The 18,063-nt window shown below is 33.4% G+C and overlaps 1 protein-coding gene across 1 annotated transcript in view; it reads right to left on the minus strand.

Moving 5' to 3' along the window:
• LOC145292069 (corticotropin-releasing factor receptor 1-like) overlaps positions 1–18,063 on the minus strand; it is a 670,744-nt gene that overhangs the window by 26,055 nt on the left and 626,626 nt on the right. Inside the window, exon 9 of the mRNA XM_080138124.1 lies at positions 4,993–5,078. Coding sequence (XP_079994250.1) covers positions 4,993–5,078 — 86 coding nt within the window. The remainder of the gene's footprint in view (positions 1–4,992; positions 5,079–18,063) is intronic.

The following is an 18,063-nucleotide window of genomic DNA, read 5'->3' on the forward strand; positions in this document are numbered from 1 at the left end:
TACATGGATAATAATTTTAAACATCCACCTCCTATAAAAAAAAAATCCATAGGTTTCATCTATCTCCAAAAGAATAACTTAATTATCAAAGAATGTACAGATGTTTAATAAAAACAATTCAGCGTACTATAATGCTCTAAATAGATCAAGAGATAAAGATAATATTGGTTTTGATAAATTTAATAATGAACTAATTAAAGCTAACAGAACAGCTGATGTTAATCAATATGGCTGCACATTGTAGGGAAAATAGAAAGAGCAATAAAAAAAATAGTAAAAATTATTTTATTGTTTTCAATGAAAACACAATACATAATGACTGAAACCAATCTTGTACGTTTAAGCCACTTAACACATGTAATAATAAAAAAGAAAAATAGGAGGTGATCCGCCATATGGTTTATCCCGCCATAGAGTAAAAAAAAAAATTCATAGGATATTCTAAAAAGACATTTATATTATTATTGAAAGGGACTTTCCTAAAGCTAGTAAATTAGATAATTTTTTTTAATAAAATACCATTAAACTGCCTTTGTCTACTTCCAAAATCTAGCTACATCTATAATAGGATATAATAGCATTTTATAATTCGTATTTTAAGTTTTTTTTTGTTTTTGTAAGTACCTTTTTTCTACGTTAAAAAACGACCCTGGTGTCTAACTCTGTCCCGTGAGGAGGCATTGTAAATAGGTACAATAAGTTAATCTAATTGCTGACCATGAACGAAACTGAATATTAATGCTGGGAATACTGCTATAATTAGGTAATATGCTAATGATAATAAGATCAACTTACCATTCTTTCAGATTAATTAAATATACTCATTATGATAATTATAACGTAAGCCCATACCGCTGTGCCTAGATAAAACATTAAAGGAATCAAAAGAATTAAATTGACTTGGAGGTTGGAATTCTAATGTTTAATTAGTTGTAGGATGCTAACATTTTGAGTTAATTCTAAAAGAAAATATAGTTTAATAGTCATACATATGTAGTTATTTGATTATTATTGGTTCTTGTGGTTCCGTAGTCTTTTAAAGTTTTCTTTTTCAACATTTTTAAAAGTATTTTATGATCTATATTGGTTTTTGAAGGTGTTTTTGGCTTTTAAGAAATTTGAAAATAAATTTTTTAGGACCTTTGATTTTTAAGATTTTTGGTTCTAACGTTTAAAATGAATATGATCATAATAGATAGATAGATAGATAGATAGATAGATACTAATTATTTGTTTTCACATAAGCAGTAATATGTTACTACACAGTCATGAGCATGTTTCGGTCAGCTAGTTACCAGTTACTACAGACCTCTTCATGCAGTACAGTTTATATGATGGCAAACTTTGCTTTTGTATAAGCTGTATTTACCTGAATAGGTCTCTAGTTGACCGAAAGATGCTCATGACTGTGTAGTAACATATTACTGCTTATGTAAAAACAAATAAAGAGTATACCCTGCTCTACTTCGGAATTGAGCACTTTTGTATAAACCTCGTTAAACTTCATTGGTTACTTTACCTCTGGAATATAATAACCTCAGAGTATATATATATATATATATATATATATATATATATATATATATATATATATATATAAAGCTAAACGTCTGTGTATCTAGTCACGAATAGGCTCCTATATGGTTGACTATTATAGAAAACTGATCGCATATAATGATAGAAGATGTATCGAGACACAGGAATGGGTATGTTTGATCTGGCATAATGATGATTCATTGAAATTGTGGGGTCTGCGTACGCGCCTGGTTCACAAAGTATGGAAATAAAAAATTAAAAAATAATTAAAATTGTGGGGTCTGTGTACGCGCCTGGTCCACAAAGTATGGAAATAAAAAATTTTAAAATTAAAAGAAAAAAACTTTTACAAGTGTTTTTGATATAGATATACATAATAATAATTTGATAAGTATGTTTTAACTTAAATAGGGACGGTATAATAAAATTGTGGGGTCTGCGTTCGCGCCTGGCCTCCATAGAATGGAAATAGGCACAAACTTTAATAAAGACTTTTCATATCTATCTGCGTAAGTATACTTTGATAATTATGTTTCAGTTTGAAGAAATATTGTATAATAAAATTATGGGATGTTCGTCCGCGCCTGACTTCCATAAAATGAAAATATGTCACAAAGTTTAACAAGTTTTTTTTTTAATATAGATCCACAGAATATTGTGATAAGCGTTTCAGTGTGAAAAGGTATGGTATAATAAATTATGGGGTTTATCTATTTTATTTTTACTTTCATCATATTTTGCTTTGGTTTTAATACCCCCAAATTCAAAGCTATCTCTTTACAACCCTTCCTTTTCATAATCTACCATACTTTCATAAATCAGAGTCCATTTTCTGTAGGCTGTTTTTGAACTTAGTCAATGACGGGTACTTTTGCTAGTATATATATATATATATATATATATATATATATATATATATATATATATATATATATATATATATATATTAGAAAAAGTTTTAAAAAAATAAATAATCATTCAAATAAATTTATTACACGAATTAGCTAATTCTCCGATTGATATATCAATTATGTTAATAAATATAGATGATGCGTGTTTATTGTAAAAGAGGGAAATTGATATGAATAAAATTCTAATAATTAACCGGGCTTTATTAATTTCGAATGTGAATTAATTTTATCATTGAATAGTGATACGATTTAAGTTCTCTACGATGCTTTGGAAAAAGATTTAAACATAAGTCGTATTTTTAATTGGTAAGTTATTTACTTTAACTAATTAAGAAACAGAATTATAAAAAAATGCAATGAGGATATATTTTATCATTGTGTTATTCTGTTAAGTTAGTGCAAAAATAATATAATGTTTTGACTTGAATGTCAAAAAATTGTATTATTTTTGCACCAACCTAATACTTGCTCGTGTTGTCTTAATTTGGATGAATAATTTAACAAAGATATTGAAAAATTAGATTTAATAATTTTTTTTTGTCTTGTGCTAGTAAATAACAATAAATATTTGAATGATAATTTTTTTTATGAGGGTAGGCATATTAATGTACATAAAGGAGAAGTGTTTTTATTGAAAGTAAATTTTTCATTTAGATGATTTTATTTTAGTAAATTATACTTTTAAAATCCTCTATAGGTTTCCGGATCTAATTAAATCTTAGACTATTTTCATTATACATATTTTAGAGATAATATCACATAGGGCTTTCTTTAACTTAGTTTCAGTTTGAAGTTAAATATGAAATTTTAGAATAAATAACTATAGATTTTTTTAATAAGAGAGACTGACGGCATAAGACGGGTTCCACATTAATTCGATAGTTGGTCTTTGGGGTTTATGCCTATAAACAGTGAAATAAATAAGCGTTGTTTGTTCTTATGTTTCTGCCAACTCCATTTTCTTTATCGACATTTTTCTTGCCAAATCCTTTTCCATCCCAAGAAAAAACATTCCAACTATTTTCTAGGGAAATATACCTTTGTTTGTTGAATTGTTTAGCAAGCTTCCGCTATTCAACAAAACACGTGTAAGATATACTTAAAAATAATAAATAAAATATTATGAGAGAGAATAAAGTAAATGTTCGGTTTTTGTAATGTTGACTAACGATATATATATATATATATATATATATATATATATATATATATATAATATTTTTTTAATAAGTATAGAAATATTTTTATGCATATAGACACTAGTTTTCCATTTTTACACAATCATCAGTGTAGAAAGTGATGATTACTGTTGGTCGAGTGGTTCGAACCTAATTAGAAAGTAAGCCTTTACTTCGTGAACGAGCAGTCTATCTTAAGGCCACTAGTAATTTACACATTAAGGGAGATTATGTGCCTATAAATACCAAATAAGCTGGCATACATAGTAAATAGTGTGAGAGTATTTAACAACTGGAAGTCGGAATGTTGCATTTGCGCTAAAGTTAAACTGCGTTTCTTTGTAATTCGCTTAAAAGGAATCAATATTAATTTTTTAAAAGGGCTTTATAACTATAATACTTTTGAAACAAATATTATTGTTTAAACGATATCATATCTATGTGATGGCGTGTATGTCTCTCTATCATGGCGAAAAATCTAAAAGGGAATTATTAAAATAGCATTTAGCATATGGATTATATATTAGAGATTTATGCTGTTTGTTTTCGATGGTGGATCCTTAAGCGCATTTGAGCACGGCCTGGCGACGAACGGAAATGTACTCAAGTACGGCGATGTACTTCATGGGTCAACTCCCTAGTAAAATAAGCTAGATGCAGGTGTCGAATTGTGAGATGGATACTGCGTCATGTGGTCGTCACAGGTTTTGCACCTGGAAGCCAAGAGACGACACATTCGGATACTGTAGATACCCAAGAGAAATTTCCTCAAGACCTGAGTTTTAATTAATTAAGAAAATTAAGAGGCATTTCTTTGATAAAGAGTTAATCTTGCACTTTCTGTTTATCAATGAATTTCTCCCCTCAAGAAAACAATAATCACCAAGAAGTCTCCTTGGGTTTTGATGCATGAGTTATTCATCTTGAGTTAACAGAATATCAAAGGCCACTAAAGGATCACACGACATAAACCAATTGCCACATACACGCATGGGAAGCAACGATCAAAGAGCCAAGACCAAATCGTATGTAAAAAAAGTCTATTCAAAATTCAATTGAATTGTCCTTGTCCGTGCATCGACGCACAAGTACAAGTTTGTTGAAACGCAGAGCACACATGTGTGCGTGAAAAGACTATGTATTTCTATGAGCTCCATTTGTTCGTATATGTATCTATCGTTTAACGTATTGTTTGTTGCACATTCATTTATTATTTGTTGCACATTCATTTATTATTTGTTGCACATTCATTTATTATTTGTTGCACATTCATTTATTATGTGTTGCACATTCATTTATTATTTTTTGCACATTCATTTATTATTTGTTGGGAAAATGCTACATAAGAAGTTACATGCAGTCCTTACCTGTAGTCTACAGCTTCCGGTGTGTTGGTCATTCGTAATTTTGTAATTAAAATCCAAATTATGCTGAAGAAGAAAACGACGTTGGCCTGTAAAGAAAGAAGAATAAAGCTTTTAGATTGGAAATACAATGATCTACATATCCTTTCTAAGACACGAATTTACATGTCAAGTCCACGATTTACGAACAAAGTACGTTTTTCGAGTGTTCAGCATCTCCGCAACAAATGCAAATCCTCATAGTACAGCATTTAATTCCCCTTTGATGCTATTGCATAAAATATATAAAATTTGCGATCCGTCTAATAATATAAAATAAACAAAAAAAAAAAAGTCAACTAATCATTCGCAGGATGCAAGTAGACGCGAAAAGATAAGTTTTACGGAATTTATATTTAAACACATACATGGACACGTACACACATGTATACACACCGATGTGCGGCAACATTCACAATTATCATAAAAAATGCAAGAATGCCCTAATTTCTATGAGAGCATTCTTACCTTGAGTATTATTTTTGTTGTCTGAAATGCTACCAAAGGAAAGATAAGTTATTCTTCCGTGATTAAACACCTTAAAAATAAGTACAAACCTTTTTTTGTGTAGCGTGTAGGATCCTGTGCAGTTAAAATGAATTAAAAAAAAATGACAGCCTTTTCTCTCACTATATTTGCGATATCGTCATCTAATAAGCAAATGAGATACTCCTGCTTTAAATTTTTTTTAAAAAGCCTGATTTTACAAAGACTGCGTTGATTTTTGGATTTGGGTGTTTTAGTAGAAAGTTTTATCAGCAGTGTGTCGAGTTTTGGAATTGATAGATTTGACAGAGCGTCGAGTTTTGGAGTAGCGAGGTTTTGGCAGCAGGTGTCGAGTTTTGGAGTAGCGAGGTTTTGGCAGCAGCGTGGCGAATTTAACACCGGAAATTGTTAGAAGTGCATAATAGTTAACAACCCAGGGTAAGCGTGGAATAGCTTACACTCGATTGGTTTAACCACAACTTGTTGTTGTTGTTGTTCTTCTTCTTCTTCTTCTACTTCTTCTTCTTCTTCTTCTTCTTCTTATTATTTTTATTGCTATCACCGTTGTCGTCGTCATTATTATTATTATTATTATTATTATTATTATTATTATTATTATTATTATTATTATCATTATTATTATTATTATTATTATTATTTACTCACTAGTAGTAGTCACACAAGCAATCATCAAAGATTACGCTCTGAGAACAACTTGTGGTATTTCCTGGAGTCTGAGTGACAATAAGTCTCCCTAGACTTCCAGTATTCTCCACCTCTTTCAATAACCTTTGTAAAAGAATATAACAGCCGCTTACCATTGATTGCTCGTTGGCGGCGACCATTAGTCCTCAGTGGAAATTGGGTGGCAATAAGCCTTCCCAAAGTCCCAGTCCTCTTGGCACTCAGATATTTTCACTTTTATAGATATATAGATTATTATTATTATTATTATTATTATTATTATTATTATTATTATAATTATTATTATTATTATTTAATCATCATCGTCATCATCATCATGGTGAATAGTAAAATAGTGAAACGTGGTGAAACAACAACTATGTCTGCAAATAAATAAATAAATAAATAAATAAATTACTCATCTCAAAGGATTCGAATAAAAAATAGTAAGTAAATATTTATTAATCTGCAAAATACGCTATAGCAACGAATGAAAATATATGTTTGTATATTTTGTAGCAAAATTTTTAGAAAACACTTTTGTCGGCTTTTTTATTTATTTTTTGTTTTTTCTTATAAGAAATGTTACTGTTTTTATGATTTTTGATTGGAAGTATTTTTTACGAAAACAAAATTTAATCATAAAAGTTTCGTCTCATCCCTTTTAAAAGTTTGGTCTTGTATTGTTTTTTTTAATCGCGTCCCTTTTTTTTTATTGTTTTAGATAGAGTGTAGACCATTTCTTTGGGGAAATTTTCTGTTAACAGGAGGATACCCATCGACACCAAAGGCGGATGATAAGGGTAAGAGGTATTGGAAGGAAGCTGCTGGACTAGGTAGGTATCTATGATATAATTTATGATAGAGACAAACGGATTCTTACATACACAAACCGCGCGTGTATGTGAGTATACTTATAGAATATATATCAAATAAAATATAAAACATTAATACTAAGTCGACATTAGAATACATAAAAAAGAGAATAAAGTTTATTACATAATAATTGACCCTATGTTGGATAGCACGTACATCCTGACAAGGGTTTTTATTTAAATGCTGCCCACATCAGCACTATTTGGCACAAGGCCTGGAAAGTGGGATACCCGCAGGCTCCCCTAAAGGAGGGACAGTCCTGCAATTCTAAAAATTGCCCGAGTTACCCCAGGGTTGAACTATGTACAACCTGAAGTGACATGATGTTTTAAAAATAAACAAGTTCCCACCAAGGGAAGGGAAGTCGCCTGGTTGAGCAATTTTCAATGGCTCAGCGTTTAGCCATATTTTGGTAGCTTATATAAGCTACTAGACTGTGCCGAGGCAATATTCACAGAAATAATAACATCATTATTTATAAACCTATCCTCAACATGGAAAATCTAGGGCATTTTGCAACTATTCTGTAATTTCACCTCAAAATTTAATAAACAAAGGATACCGTGAAAATCAAATTTAACTAGGAAATCCTATTAAAAAAATAACACGATCTGTATTCTACAGAGTTACCAGTAATAATAACCTAAAATTAACATGTAGCACTATTTAATGCTATTTCTATTATATAAATTTTATTGCACCCCCCCCCCCGAAAAAAGGAAGGCGGTCCAATAAATTCACCCTTGTCCGTTTGTCTATTCGTCTGTCCGCACTTTTTTCAATAACTACCCTTTGCAATTTTTTTTAAAAATTTTGCACAAACATTAAACATGATATGAGTAAAAAAGTAAGAGAACGGATTCTCCGGGAAAACTCCGGTTGCCCACCCCCACTAGGGGTGCATTTCGGGTTAAAATGGCTAAAATTTACACTTTTGTGCTTATTAAAAAAATTGATGCCTTGAATTTTTATAAAACTTTCTGAAAAGTTGTAACTAACTTATTTCTATAGAATCTATACTTCTCGATAACTCTTGGGTGTGCCCCAGAGGCTCTTTTGGGGCTAATAAAAACACTACATGTTTGGGACTATTTTACCATATTTTTCCAAAATTTTATGTGTATGTCTATTTGCATGGTTCTGAACTCAAATTTGAATATGTTAAAACCTTGGAGAGATTTAGGGGCTAAATGGGGGGGGGGGCAAATGCTGAACTTAGTCCTTTTTTATGCCTCGTTCACTGTGCACTCGCGGGGACCATGAATAATTCACTTGTTTTTATAATATACTTTTTTATATTATATATAAATTTATTTATTTATATTTATAAATTAATATATGCAGCAGTATTTTATTATATTTTCCAAGCATAAAAATTCATTTTAACATCTTGACTCTAACTTTCCCTGGGATCGATACTGAAAATAATACTTATTTCGAATAATCATTTATGTTCAATCATTAGGTGTGGTCAATGACAGCTTGGGTCGAGAAAGACAACACATGCCAGATGCTGAACTGAAGTGGAAAATATCCGTTGGAATCTCCGAGTTCCCTCTTATTTGGTTTTCTTTTATTCTTTTAGACTGGATATCTCGTTCGTGAATATTCCACTGTTCTCCGTGAATCGAAAGCGTCTCGAGACCGCCATCTTCACCGTGGCACAACAATGGTAGTTTTGCAATGAAAATATGGAGTCCGATATTTCGAGTGGGCCGCGAATTACAAAGACAATTCCGAAGTCTTACGATGCCATCTGCTTCAGGCGTAACACATGCATCAATGGAATCAATAATCGATTCATACAATGATATTAAGTGTTACATTCTTTTCGTTTAGCGCATTTTTTTTTATAAACGCGGGTTAAAGAAATACGTCGATTACACTATCTCTATAATAAATTATTATTATTATTATTATTATTATTATTATTATTATTTAATCTTTAATATTATATCTATACTAGGCAAAATGTGATTCAGCGTTAGATTGTCTGAGTAAAGAAAAGTGATGATGGCTAAGTGGTTAATAACGCGGACTTACAACATCGAGGATGTCACGTTTGGATTTAGTTCGTTCCACATAAGCACTTTCGATTAGGACGATAGTAACCGTTATGTAGTCCCTATCCATGTAAGTATCCGATGTTTTCCTCTTTTTTTACATAGGAGTTACCACTCATCAAGTTCCAGAGGCCACTCGAGGATAAGGGTTAATGAGTGTATAGTATTCAAAGGGAACATGTCGTAGTATCCGTTAGTAGTAGGAATTTGGTAAATTGGATTACTTAAGGGGACGGATCAATAAGAATTTGTTTACGTTGGACTTGAAGACGACCAAATTGTAGTCATCTGGAAAGTAGGCAAACGGAAGAGAATTCCATAGGCGTGCAATTCTAAGAAAGAAGCTTTGTTCATGGAATCCACGTTTAGGTTTATGCACAGATAAAGAGTGAGGAGAAATTATCGATAGTGGTTTCAGATAGACGAGTGTTTTCGGGAAATTTTGGGGAGGAGGAATCATAGATTGGAGCTCAGACGAACACTTGCCATGAAAATAACATATTGTCTTTCTTGAAAGAATTCTAACTATGAAAGATATCGGGAAAACCAATGCTGACAGTAGAATCATATGATTAATACGATATAAATGATAAAGGAAAATGTGAATTTACAAAAGCACTTAAATGAAAAAATAAATGAAAATTTAAAAAAAAATCACCCTGTTTTTTGCATTATATTTTTATCTATCTCAATGAACCCTTCTCTGTCTCTCTTCCCCTCTAATTATCCCTCCTTTTTTATTCATCCACGAGTAAAATAAATCGTATAATTACCTGTCTTAATATGACATATTGGTTATAATAGGTTATTAAAGTATTCTCTTCTGTTGTTAGTTTTAGACCCAAGGTTCAGTTAAGTTTGACGAAAGTGTTCCTGTAGAACGAACTGGAATCGAACTTGGCACAACCAGTTTATCAGTTCGTGTCGTTTACCACTTAGCCACTTTGTTAGTTTTATTATCATTGATTATTACAGAGAGAGAGAGAGAGAGAGAGAGAGAGAGAGAGAGAGAGAGAGAGAGAGAGAGAGAGAGAAGGAAATTGACAGACAGATATATTCAACGAGAGAGACAGAGAGAGAGAGAGAAGGAAATTGACAGACAGATATATTCAACGAGAGAGAGAGACTGCCGAAGGTGACGGAGAGTGTGTGTGCGTGTGTGAGAAAAGGGGGGGGGTAGAGAGAGAGAGAGAGAGAGAGAGAGAAGGAAATTGACAGACAGATATATTCAACGAGAGAGAGAGAGACTGTCGAAGATGACGGAGAGAGAGAAAGAGACAAATATATTCAACGAGAGAGAGAAAGAGAAAGAGACTGCCGAGGATGACGGAGAGTGCGTGTGCGTGTGTGAGAAAAGGGGGGATAGAGAGAGAGAGAGAGTGAGAGAGAGAGAGAGAGAGAGAGAGAGAGAGAGAGAGAATGATATATGTTGTATCAAATAAAAGTGCGAAGTTCCAGCAACATAAAGTTAGAACGTATGAGAATAATAGTGACACAGTATATATGGCTGACTTAATAAATAAATCGCAAATTACTGCAAATTAGAACGATTAAAATAGACTATTTATAAGCATAACTCAATCCCTAAATAAAGGAAAAGATCTAACATGTACTATTTCATGAGTAAAATATATAGAAAAAAAAAGCATTACGGAAACACGGGTTAATTACTGACCTAATATAATAATAGACGTATACAGGTAAAACGTATTTCAATGTATGTGCGTATACTTAAAGAACATGTATCAAGTATAGAACACTAATACTGAGTCGACGTTAGAATGCAGAAAAGAAGAGAAGAAAGGTTATTACATAATAACTGATCCTATGTCGGACAGCGTGTACATCTTGATAAGGCTTGAACTAAGTATAACCCGAAGTGACATAAAGTTTCGGAAATAAACAAGTTTTCACGAAAGAGAAAGGGGAGTGGTGTCATGAGAGATTATAGAAGCAAAACGTAGAGTAAAACAAAGACGTTGGCTACAAGACACGCGGCGCCGCGGATATCGAAACTGACAGAGAAACGAAGGTTTAAGACCAGTCTGTCTATGGGAATCGCATTCAGACGCATACATATTTCAGTGGATGTGTGTATACTTTCGGAATTAAGGCGTGAAAAGACGTTTAAAGCTTGCAACGAAATTGCAATCTTCCATTGTAACGGCAATAAGCTGGTAACGTGGACGAATTTAACACACGTTTCTGTTTGAAAACCCGAAGAAAACTGTTGACTTTTCGTTCCGCGTCAGATTTTTTTTACAGCAATAAGAAAGAAGGTTAAAAATACTACAATTTAGTTTAACTAAAAATAACCTCTGTACTTGCACATTAGCAGGGAAAATTGTGAACTGCTAATTCACAATGCGACACAACCGAGTATGCAAATATTTCCACTGGACCATCCGTAAGATGTTGAATATCGAATGTAGCAGTAAGTCCTGGGACCACGTAACAGAAAGAACAGTTGAAAATAAAGGCATACACAATCCACTATGTCTCTGAAATCCCTACACGTCCTTAGTAAACGGAGCTGTTAAACCTGACATTATGACAAAAAGAGAAGAAAAAAACCCAACCTTAAGGTAGAAGTTAGTGTTCTCCACACAATAATGCTAGATTGAACAGAATTGAGAGGGAACACGTAACGAAATACAACGATCTAATGTAACACATTAAAAGAAACTGGAAACTTAGGAAGATCTCCATTATTTCAGTAATTATAGAAGCAACTGGCTCATTGAAAAGAATTTAAAAAATAACCTTTCAGATATAGCCGGTCAACCAAAGGCAAGCGATATTCAAACAATTGCACATTAACGAAGGGCTAGAATCTAAAAAAGGTCTCTCGACTGGAATGTCTGAAATGACGTGGGAATATCTTGCATCCGGTACCATACCCCATCCCCAAATAGAATAAAATGATAACCATGTTTTTTTTAGAGTAAAAGTTATTCCAGTTGCCAGCTCACATCTAGAATAATGAACATCGGCTGCTGACGTCACCAAGTTCAACAGACTGAAACAATTATTCATGTTTTTGGATGATTTGTGTTACGACATATCCATCATAAGAGTTATTTAATGCCAAATTCAATAATTTTGGAAAAAAAGTTCTTAGCTTCAAGTTGTTTATCTCTTCATATATTTATTGATGGTCTTAGTTTGGTTCTTTTGTTTTCCGGTGTATGAAACCTTTTAGGGTTCAGCTATCTTGGTACGAGTTTTTTGTTTCAAGTTCTTTATATCTTCAAATATTTATTCATTGTGTTTATCTTACTTGTTTTATAGATAAATGAATTTTGCAAAAAGAAACGAAAAATAAAACAATATCATCAATGTGTTGTGCATTTTAATCAAGAAGCCGATATCTTCAGATAGACTAATCTGGTTGCACCAGAACAACAATTATTAGTAAATACGTTTAGAAACTAAGACTATCTTAAAGATTATTTCCATATATTTCTACTGTTTTTATATTCAACTTCGAATGTTACATGATACGGGCTGTCCCCTTTTCATGTAAGTATGAAAAAAGAGAGATTTAGTTAAAATGAAAATGAAATAGCATAGACGAAATTCGAACCTCGTAATTTAGGTTTAGAAATAGATTACGAGAGAGAATTAGCAATGGAATGTGAAAACAAACCATTGTTTAGCTTAGAGATAAAATAGTTTCAAGAAAAGAATGTGCGTTGTCAATTCTGTTATTAAAAATTCAATTGAGGAATGCAACTACAAGATAATTTAATAAACATGTTTTTAACATAATGGAAATATAGGTTACTGAGAATATATGTTAAAATTCCTTTTGTAAACAAAGGAAAAAGTTTTGAATACGCATGTCCAGAACACGTGAAAGAAGACACATGTTTTAACATGTGTATGACGTCATGGAAAATGGGAAGTTCTAGATATAGTTAAAAACTAAAGAGAAACTGGGGGAGAAACTGGGAGAGGGAGTCTGAGGACGACAGACGATAGTCTGCAGTTGGGATTCGAACGTCTAGAAGCGAGACGGTCACTTTTTAAACTAAAATGTGAAGCTTTGAATTCTTGATGATGAAAACCACGACCGGTCGGGAGAAGAAATAAACCCATCATGTGTTTTTATAAACGTCGTCTTTGTGTTGTAATTCTACCAAAAGGTAAAGTAAAAATTGTTATATATGTCTTATGTATATCATGTGGTTTAAAATGTCTTTACATACACATCTTACATACACAATATGAACACTAAGACTGTCTCAACACTGTCTCTTCACTCAAAGAGCTTCTATTACACTTCTAAGTATGAACATTATATATATATATATATATATATATATATATATATATATATATATATATGAATCTTCATAACGCGAACAATCTCTCTTACAACATCTCTCTAAGATACAACAACATCTCTCTCTAAGACCTTTACTATTAATAAGACCTAACAATAACAACGAATAACAATAACAAGAATAACAATAACAATACTAATAAGACCTATACATAACACGAATTAACTACTATTTATTTGATACTAGCCTAGGTACCTGGTGTTGCCTGGGGTTTTTGGAAGTGTTTGTTGAGCAAAAAACATAAAAAGTGGTATTAGGCAGGCAGGCTCGAACCCATACCGCAAAGGAGGAAAGAACGTAAATAAAAACATGACGTCTTTGCGGTTGCGTCCATCGCCTAACCGGAAGTGGCGAAGGTTTAAATTAAGGCAAGTCAATTGAAAAGAGGGGATTACTTTCGAAAATATCGGTGAAAAAAAGCGACCTCTGCTCGTAGAAAACTGCCCAGTTGGGAGTGTAGGAATTAATGTTTTTAAGCCAATTATTCGATATTTGTCGTCTGAAGGGTCGTGCTTCAAAACGATACCGATCTCGTGAAAATCCGTCGCCTTTGTCGAAAGTTTTAGGCATACATTCATACATACATACATACATACATACATACATACATACATGATGGCAGCAAATTCGCTTTCGAACATTGCCATCACTCGATATAGCACAAGAAAAGTATATAGAAACACGAAAACATTCAGTGATGGGCCGCACGAATGTGGCTTTCAAGCCCTGCCAAACTTTGGCATTCGTTAGCATACATTGTACAGACATGTGTACCACTAGCAGCACGTTCCTGATGTTCCTTTTTATGTAGGATCAAATGCCGATTCAAACCACCTGGCGTTTTGAACGTCCGCCTGCAGTTAATACAGGTGAACTCTGGCAACTCAAGACTGCTTTGTGGCCCACTGCACCTATAAGAAGTCTGGTGGCTCATCAGCCCAGATCTTCTCAGACATATTCTTCCGCACACCTCACACTCCAGACCAATTTGGCGCCCCTCCAATCCACTGCTCCTTTCACCCTCCCTTTCCGGATATCGCCCTTCAGCCGCTCATACTGGGTTCGATCCGCCTCAAACTTGACCATACCTCCCCGCAAGGTCCTTCTCCACCCTCCGCGATCCAAAGCAAGACTCTCCCGGGTTCTTTCATCAATCTCACATTTTTTAAGGAGGATCTTAAACAATCCTTGAATCTCAATTTAGGCTTTTGAGCCAGACGTCTTGCCTGGGAAGTCGACTGTCTTACATCATCACCACATGTCCACTCCATGCTTGATAACGTGAGCCTCAATGGTAAGGCATTGGGTCCATTCAAGCACCTCCACATCACTGACATACATTTGCCAACACACACCTAAGATTCGCCGTAGGCATATCTGGTGAAACCGCTCGAGACGTCTCAAATGCTCCCTGTATGTTGTCCAAGTTTCACAACCATAGAGAAGAGTAAAGAGAACGCATGCGGCATAAACCTTAATCTTAGTTGGCAGCAAGATCTCATGACATCTCCACAAATGTCCGTCCAACTTTCCGAAGGCATCACTTCTGATCTGCTGATTCGTAACGATACCTCATCATCCAGGGCATAAGACATACATATACATAAATAAGACATAAATATAAACTGAATAGTATGGCATGCCCGGAGCAGGCTAATATATAGAGGCAGTTTTTTTCATACATACATACATACATACATACATACATACATACATACATACATACATACATGCATACATACATACATACATGCATACATACATACATACATACATTTAAACAGACAGGTGAGATTTATATACTAGACTAGCCTGGGTGCCCGGCGTTGCCCGGCGTTGCCCGGGTGTTTGGTGTTTAGCAGGCTTTAATGCGCACCGCTTAGGAGGAAACGAATGTGAATAAAGACGTGACGTCTTTGCCGTTGCGTCCATCGCGAAACCGGAAGTGGAGAAGGCTTAAATTAAGGCTAGACGATCGAAAAGAGGAGAAATCTTTCGAAAATATTGGCGAAAAAGCGACCCCTTCCTGTAGAAAATTGTGCAGTTGAGAGTGAAAAAATTAATGCTTTTTGCCAATTATTCGATATTTGTCGTCTGGAGGATCGAGCTTCAAAATGATCATGAAAATCCGTTTCCTCTGTGGAAATTTTAGGCAGACATACATACATACACACGTTACATTAAAACAGACTTGTGAAATTTATATAATAGATAATACATAACGTCCCACACATGAAAATTGAATAATGCGTAATCGTACATGGACATTAGAATTCGTTAAAAAATAAAGGAGAATAGAAAGTTTATATGCAAAAAACGGGAAAATGTTTGGTGCATTTTGAGGCGGGGCTACATACGGTCAAGCAAACAAAAAACAATTCTACAGGTTTATTAAATAAAGGATGCTTTTACTTCCGGCCACCAAAATCAACAAAGATTAGATCATACCTGTAATTACCTGGTCCCTATTGATTGTGGTGTCATGCAAGTTCTGTGCAGATCTAGGAGGTCCACGCGCTCAGGTTTTTCCTTCTCCCTATTAAAATGGGTTAGATTATCGCTAATTGTCTGAGGAGTTTATTACCGGGAAATGCCGACGAGATTGCTCAAGTAATTTTTTTTTCATATCAGATAGCATATTGGGGGGCACTAACTTCTCAATCCTACTTTCTGATGTTACAGTTCTAGCAGTGGGAGAAAACTAAATACCTTTAAAAAAAGAAAAAAAAACATAAAAACAACACATCACTATTTAAACAGCCTACGTCCTATTTCAAAAAACAATGAAGCGCTAAGAGTAATGTACAAAAACTAATTAAGAAATATATAAATGCATACAAGTTATTTATGTATAAATTATAAATCTCAAGTTATTAGATTACATGATAGAGAAAAAAATTCTTAACAAGAAATTAGAATGTTCAATTATTTGTAGACATAACAAAATATAAACGCTAGAAAATGTCCAAATTCTTCTAACTATGGGGCACTTGTTTTATGAAGAATAGATGAGATCGGTTTCAGGTTTTCTAGTATTTTATTAACATGGATCTGAAATATAGGCACATGCCGGCTCCACATGATAAGGCGTCAGATGCACGCCATAGTTCGTATTTGTACATAAATTCTTGTGGTTTTATTTGCAATATCTTAAGTATTTACTCGTGAATTTTATTCATAAGAGTTTTGAGTGACACTATATATGTTTTCTTGTATACATATATATATATATATATATATATATATATATATTAAAAGTTTAGGCATTTTATTTATATATGCATACATTATATAAACAGGCGTCTACCATTCTTTTCAGATGTGTTTATAAATATGCATATATATATATATATATATATATATATATATATATATATATATATATATGTGTGTGTGTGTGTGTGTGTGTGTGTATGTGTGTGTGTCTATGTGAATATATTGCAGTGAGTATTTGTGTGTATGCATTTATATATTAATTTGGACATATTTCTTTTTTCTCTCTCGCTCTATCTATCTATCTATCTATCTATATATGCATTGACGATGATACTTACGAACTTTAAAAGGCGAAGCATTAAAAGATACACCTGCCTTACTTAAAAAAAATGCTAGTTTTACTTTTGGTGCCATTATAAAAAAAAACACCCAATATTTTTGTTGATGAGGAGACTTTGTTTCTAAAAACTAAATGATTAAATTTTTGTCCAAGACTTATTGTCTATCTCAATAAAAACAACGTTTCCGAAACGATTGTACAATTTATTGATTTTGTTTGTTCTTCCTTGTGAAATCGATTTTTAATTTTAATTACAAATGATCAATCATCTTACTCAATAATATATATATATATATATATATATATATATATATAAGAGTGTATGTATGTGCATACTTTTTGCATTTACCAAAATATATGAATTTCTCTTGATACTAAGTAAAAAGTTCCGCACATATGTGCGAATTTTGTGGGGAATGAGTGTATGCATGAGAGCCTACCTGATAAAAACTCCGTATTATTCAATTCTATTGATTAAAGTGAAGGCGCTTGTCGGTATGCTATGCAATTTCAAGGACAGCACAATGCATTTTTATTCTTCTCTCCGTTCTTAAGGCTCTGATTATATACAGGATGTTGCAGCAACATCCGATACATTGCAAAAGATAAACGAATTACCATGAGGCGCTGAGGAGCGTGGTGAAGGCCTGGGTAAACTAGATCGACGCGTGACGCCCCTAAGTCCACCAACAGAACTCCGCTTCTGCACAGAAGGCCAACAAGATCCAAGCGTGGCTTTTGAAAAATGTTCCTCGGTGCTGGACTTTGGAATTCCTCCCTGTTTCCTGCTTCTCCGACTGTACTAACATATAGAAGATTAAGTTTAACGTCAACAAACATCCCGATGTTTTACTCACTGAAGCGTAGTCGTAACATATCAACACTCGGGATCCATATGCTTTACGTAAACAGTCGCAAGGAAGCAAAGACAAGGAAAGAATACGGCTCACTTTTTTTCAGTTGAAACTACAGACATTTATTTACAGGTACTTCCAGCATAACGTCTTGTCTTTTATTCAAA

This window comes from Euprymna scolopes, chromosome 13 (genome assembly GCF_053919585.1).
Source record: "Euprymna scolopes isolate OS-2025 chromosome 13, ASM5391958v1, whole genome shotgun sequence".
Taxonomy (NCBI): domain Eukaryota; kingdom Metazoa; phylum Mollusca; class Cephalopoda; order Sepiida; family Sepiolidae; genus Euprymna; species Euprymna scolopes.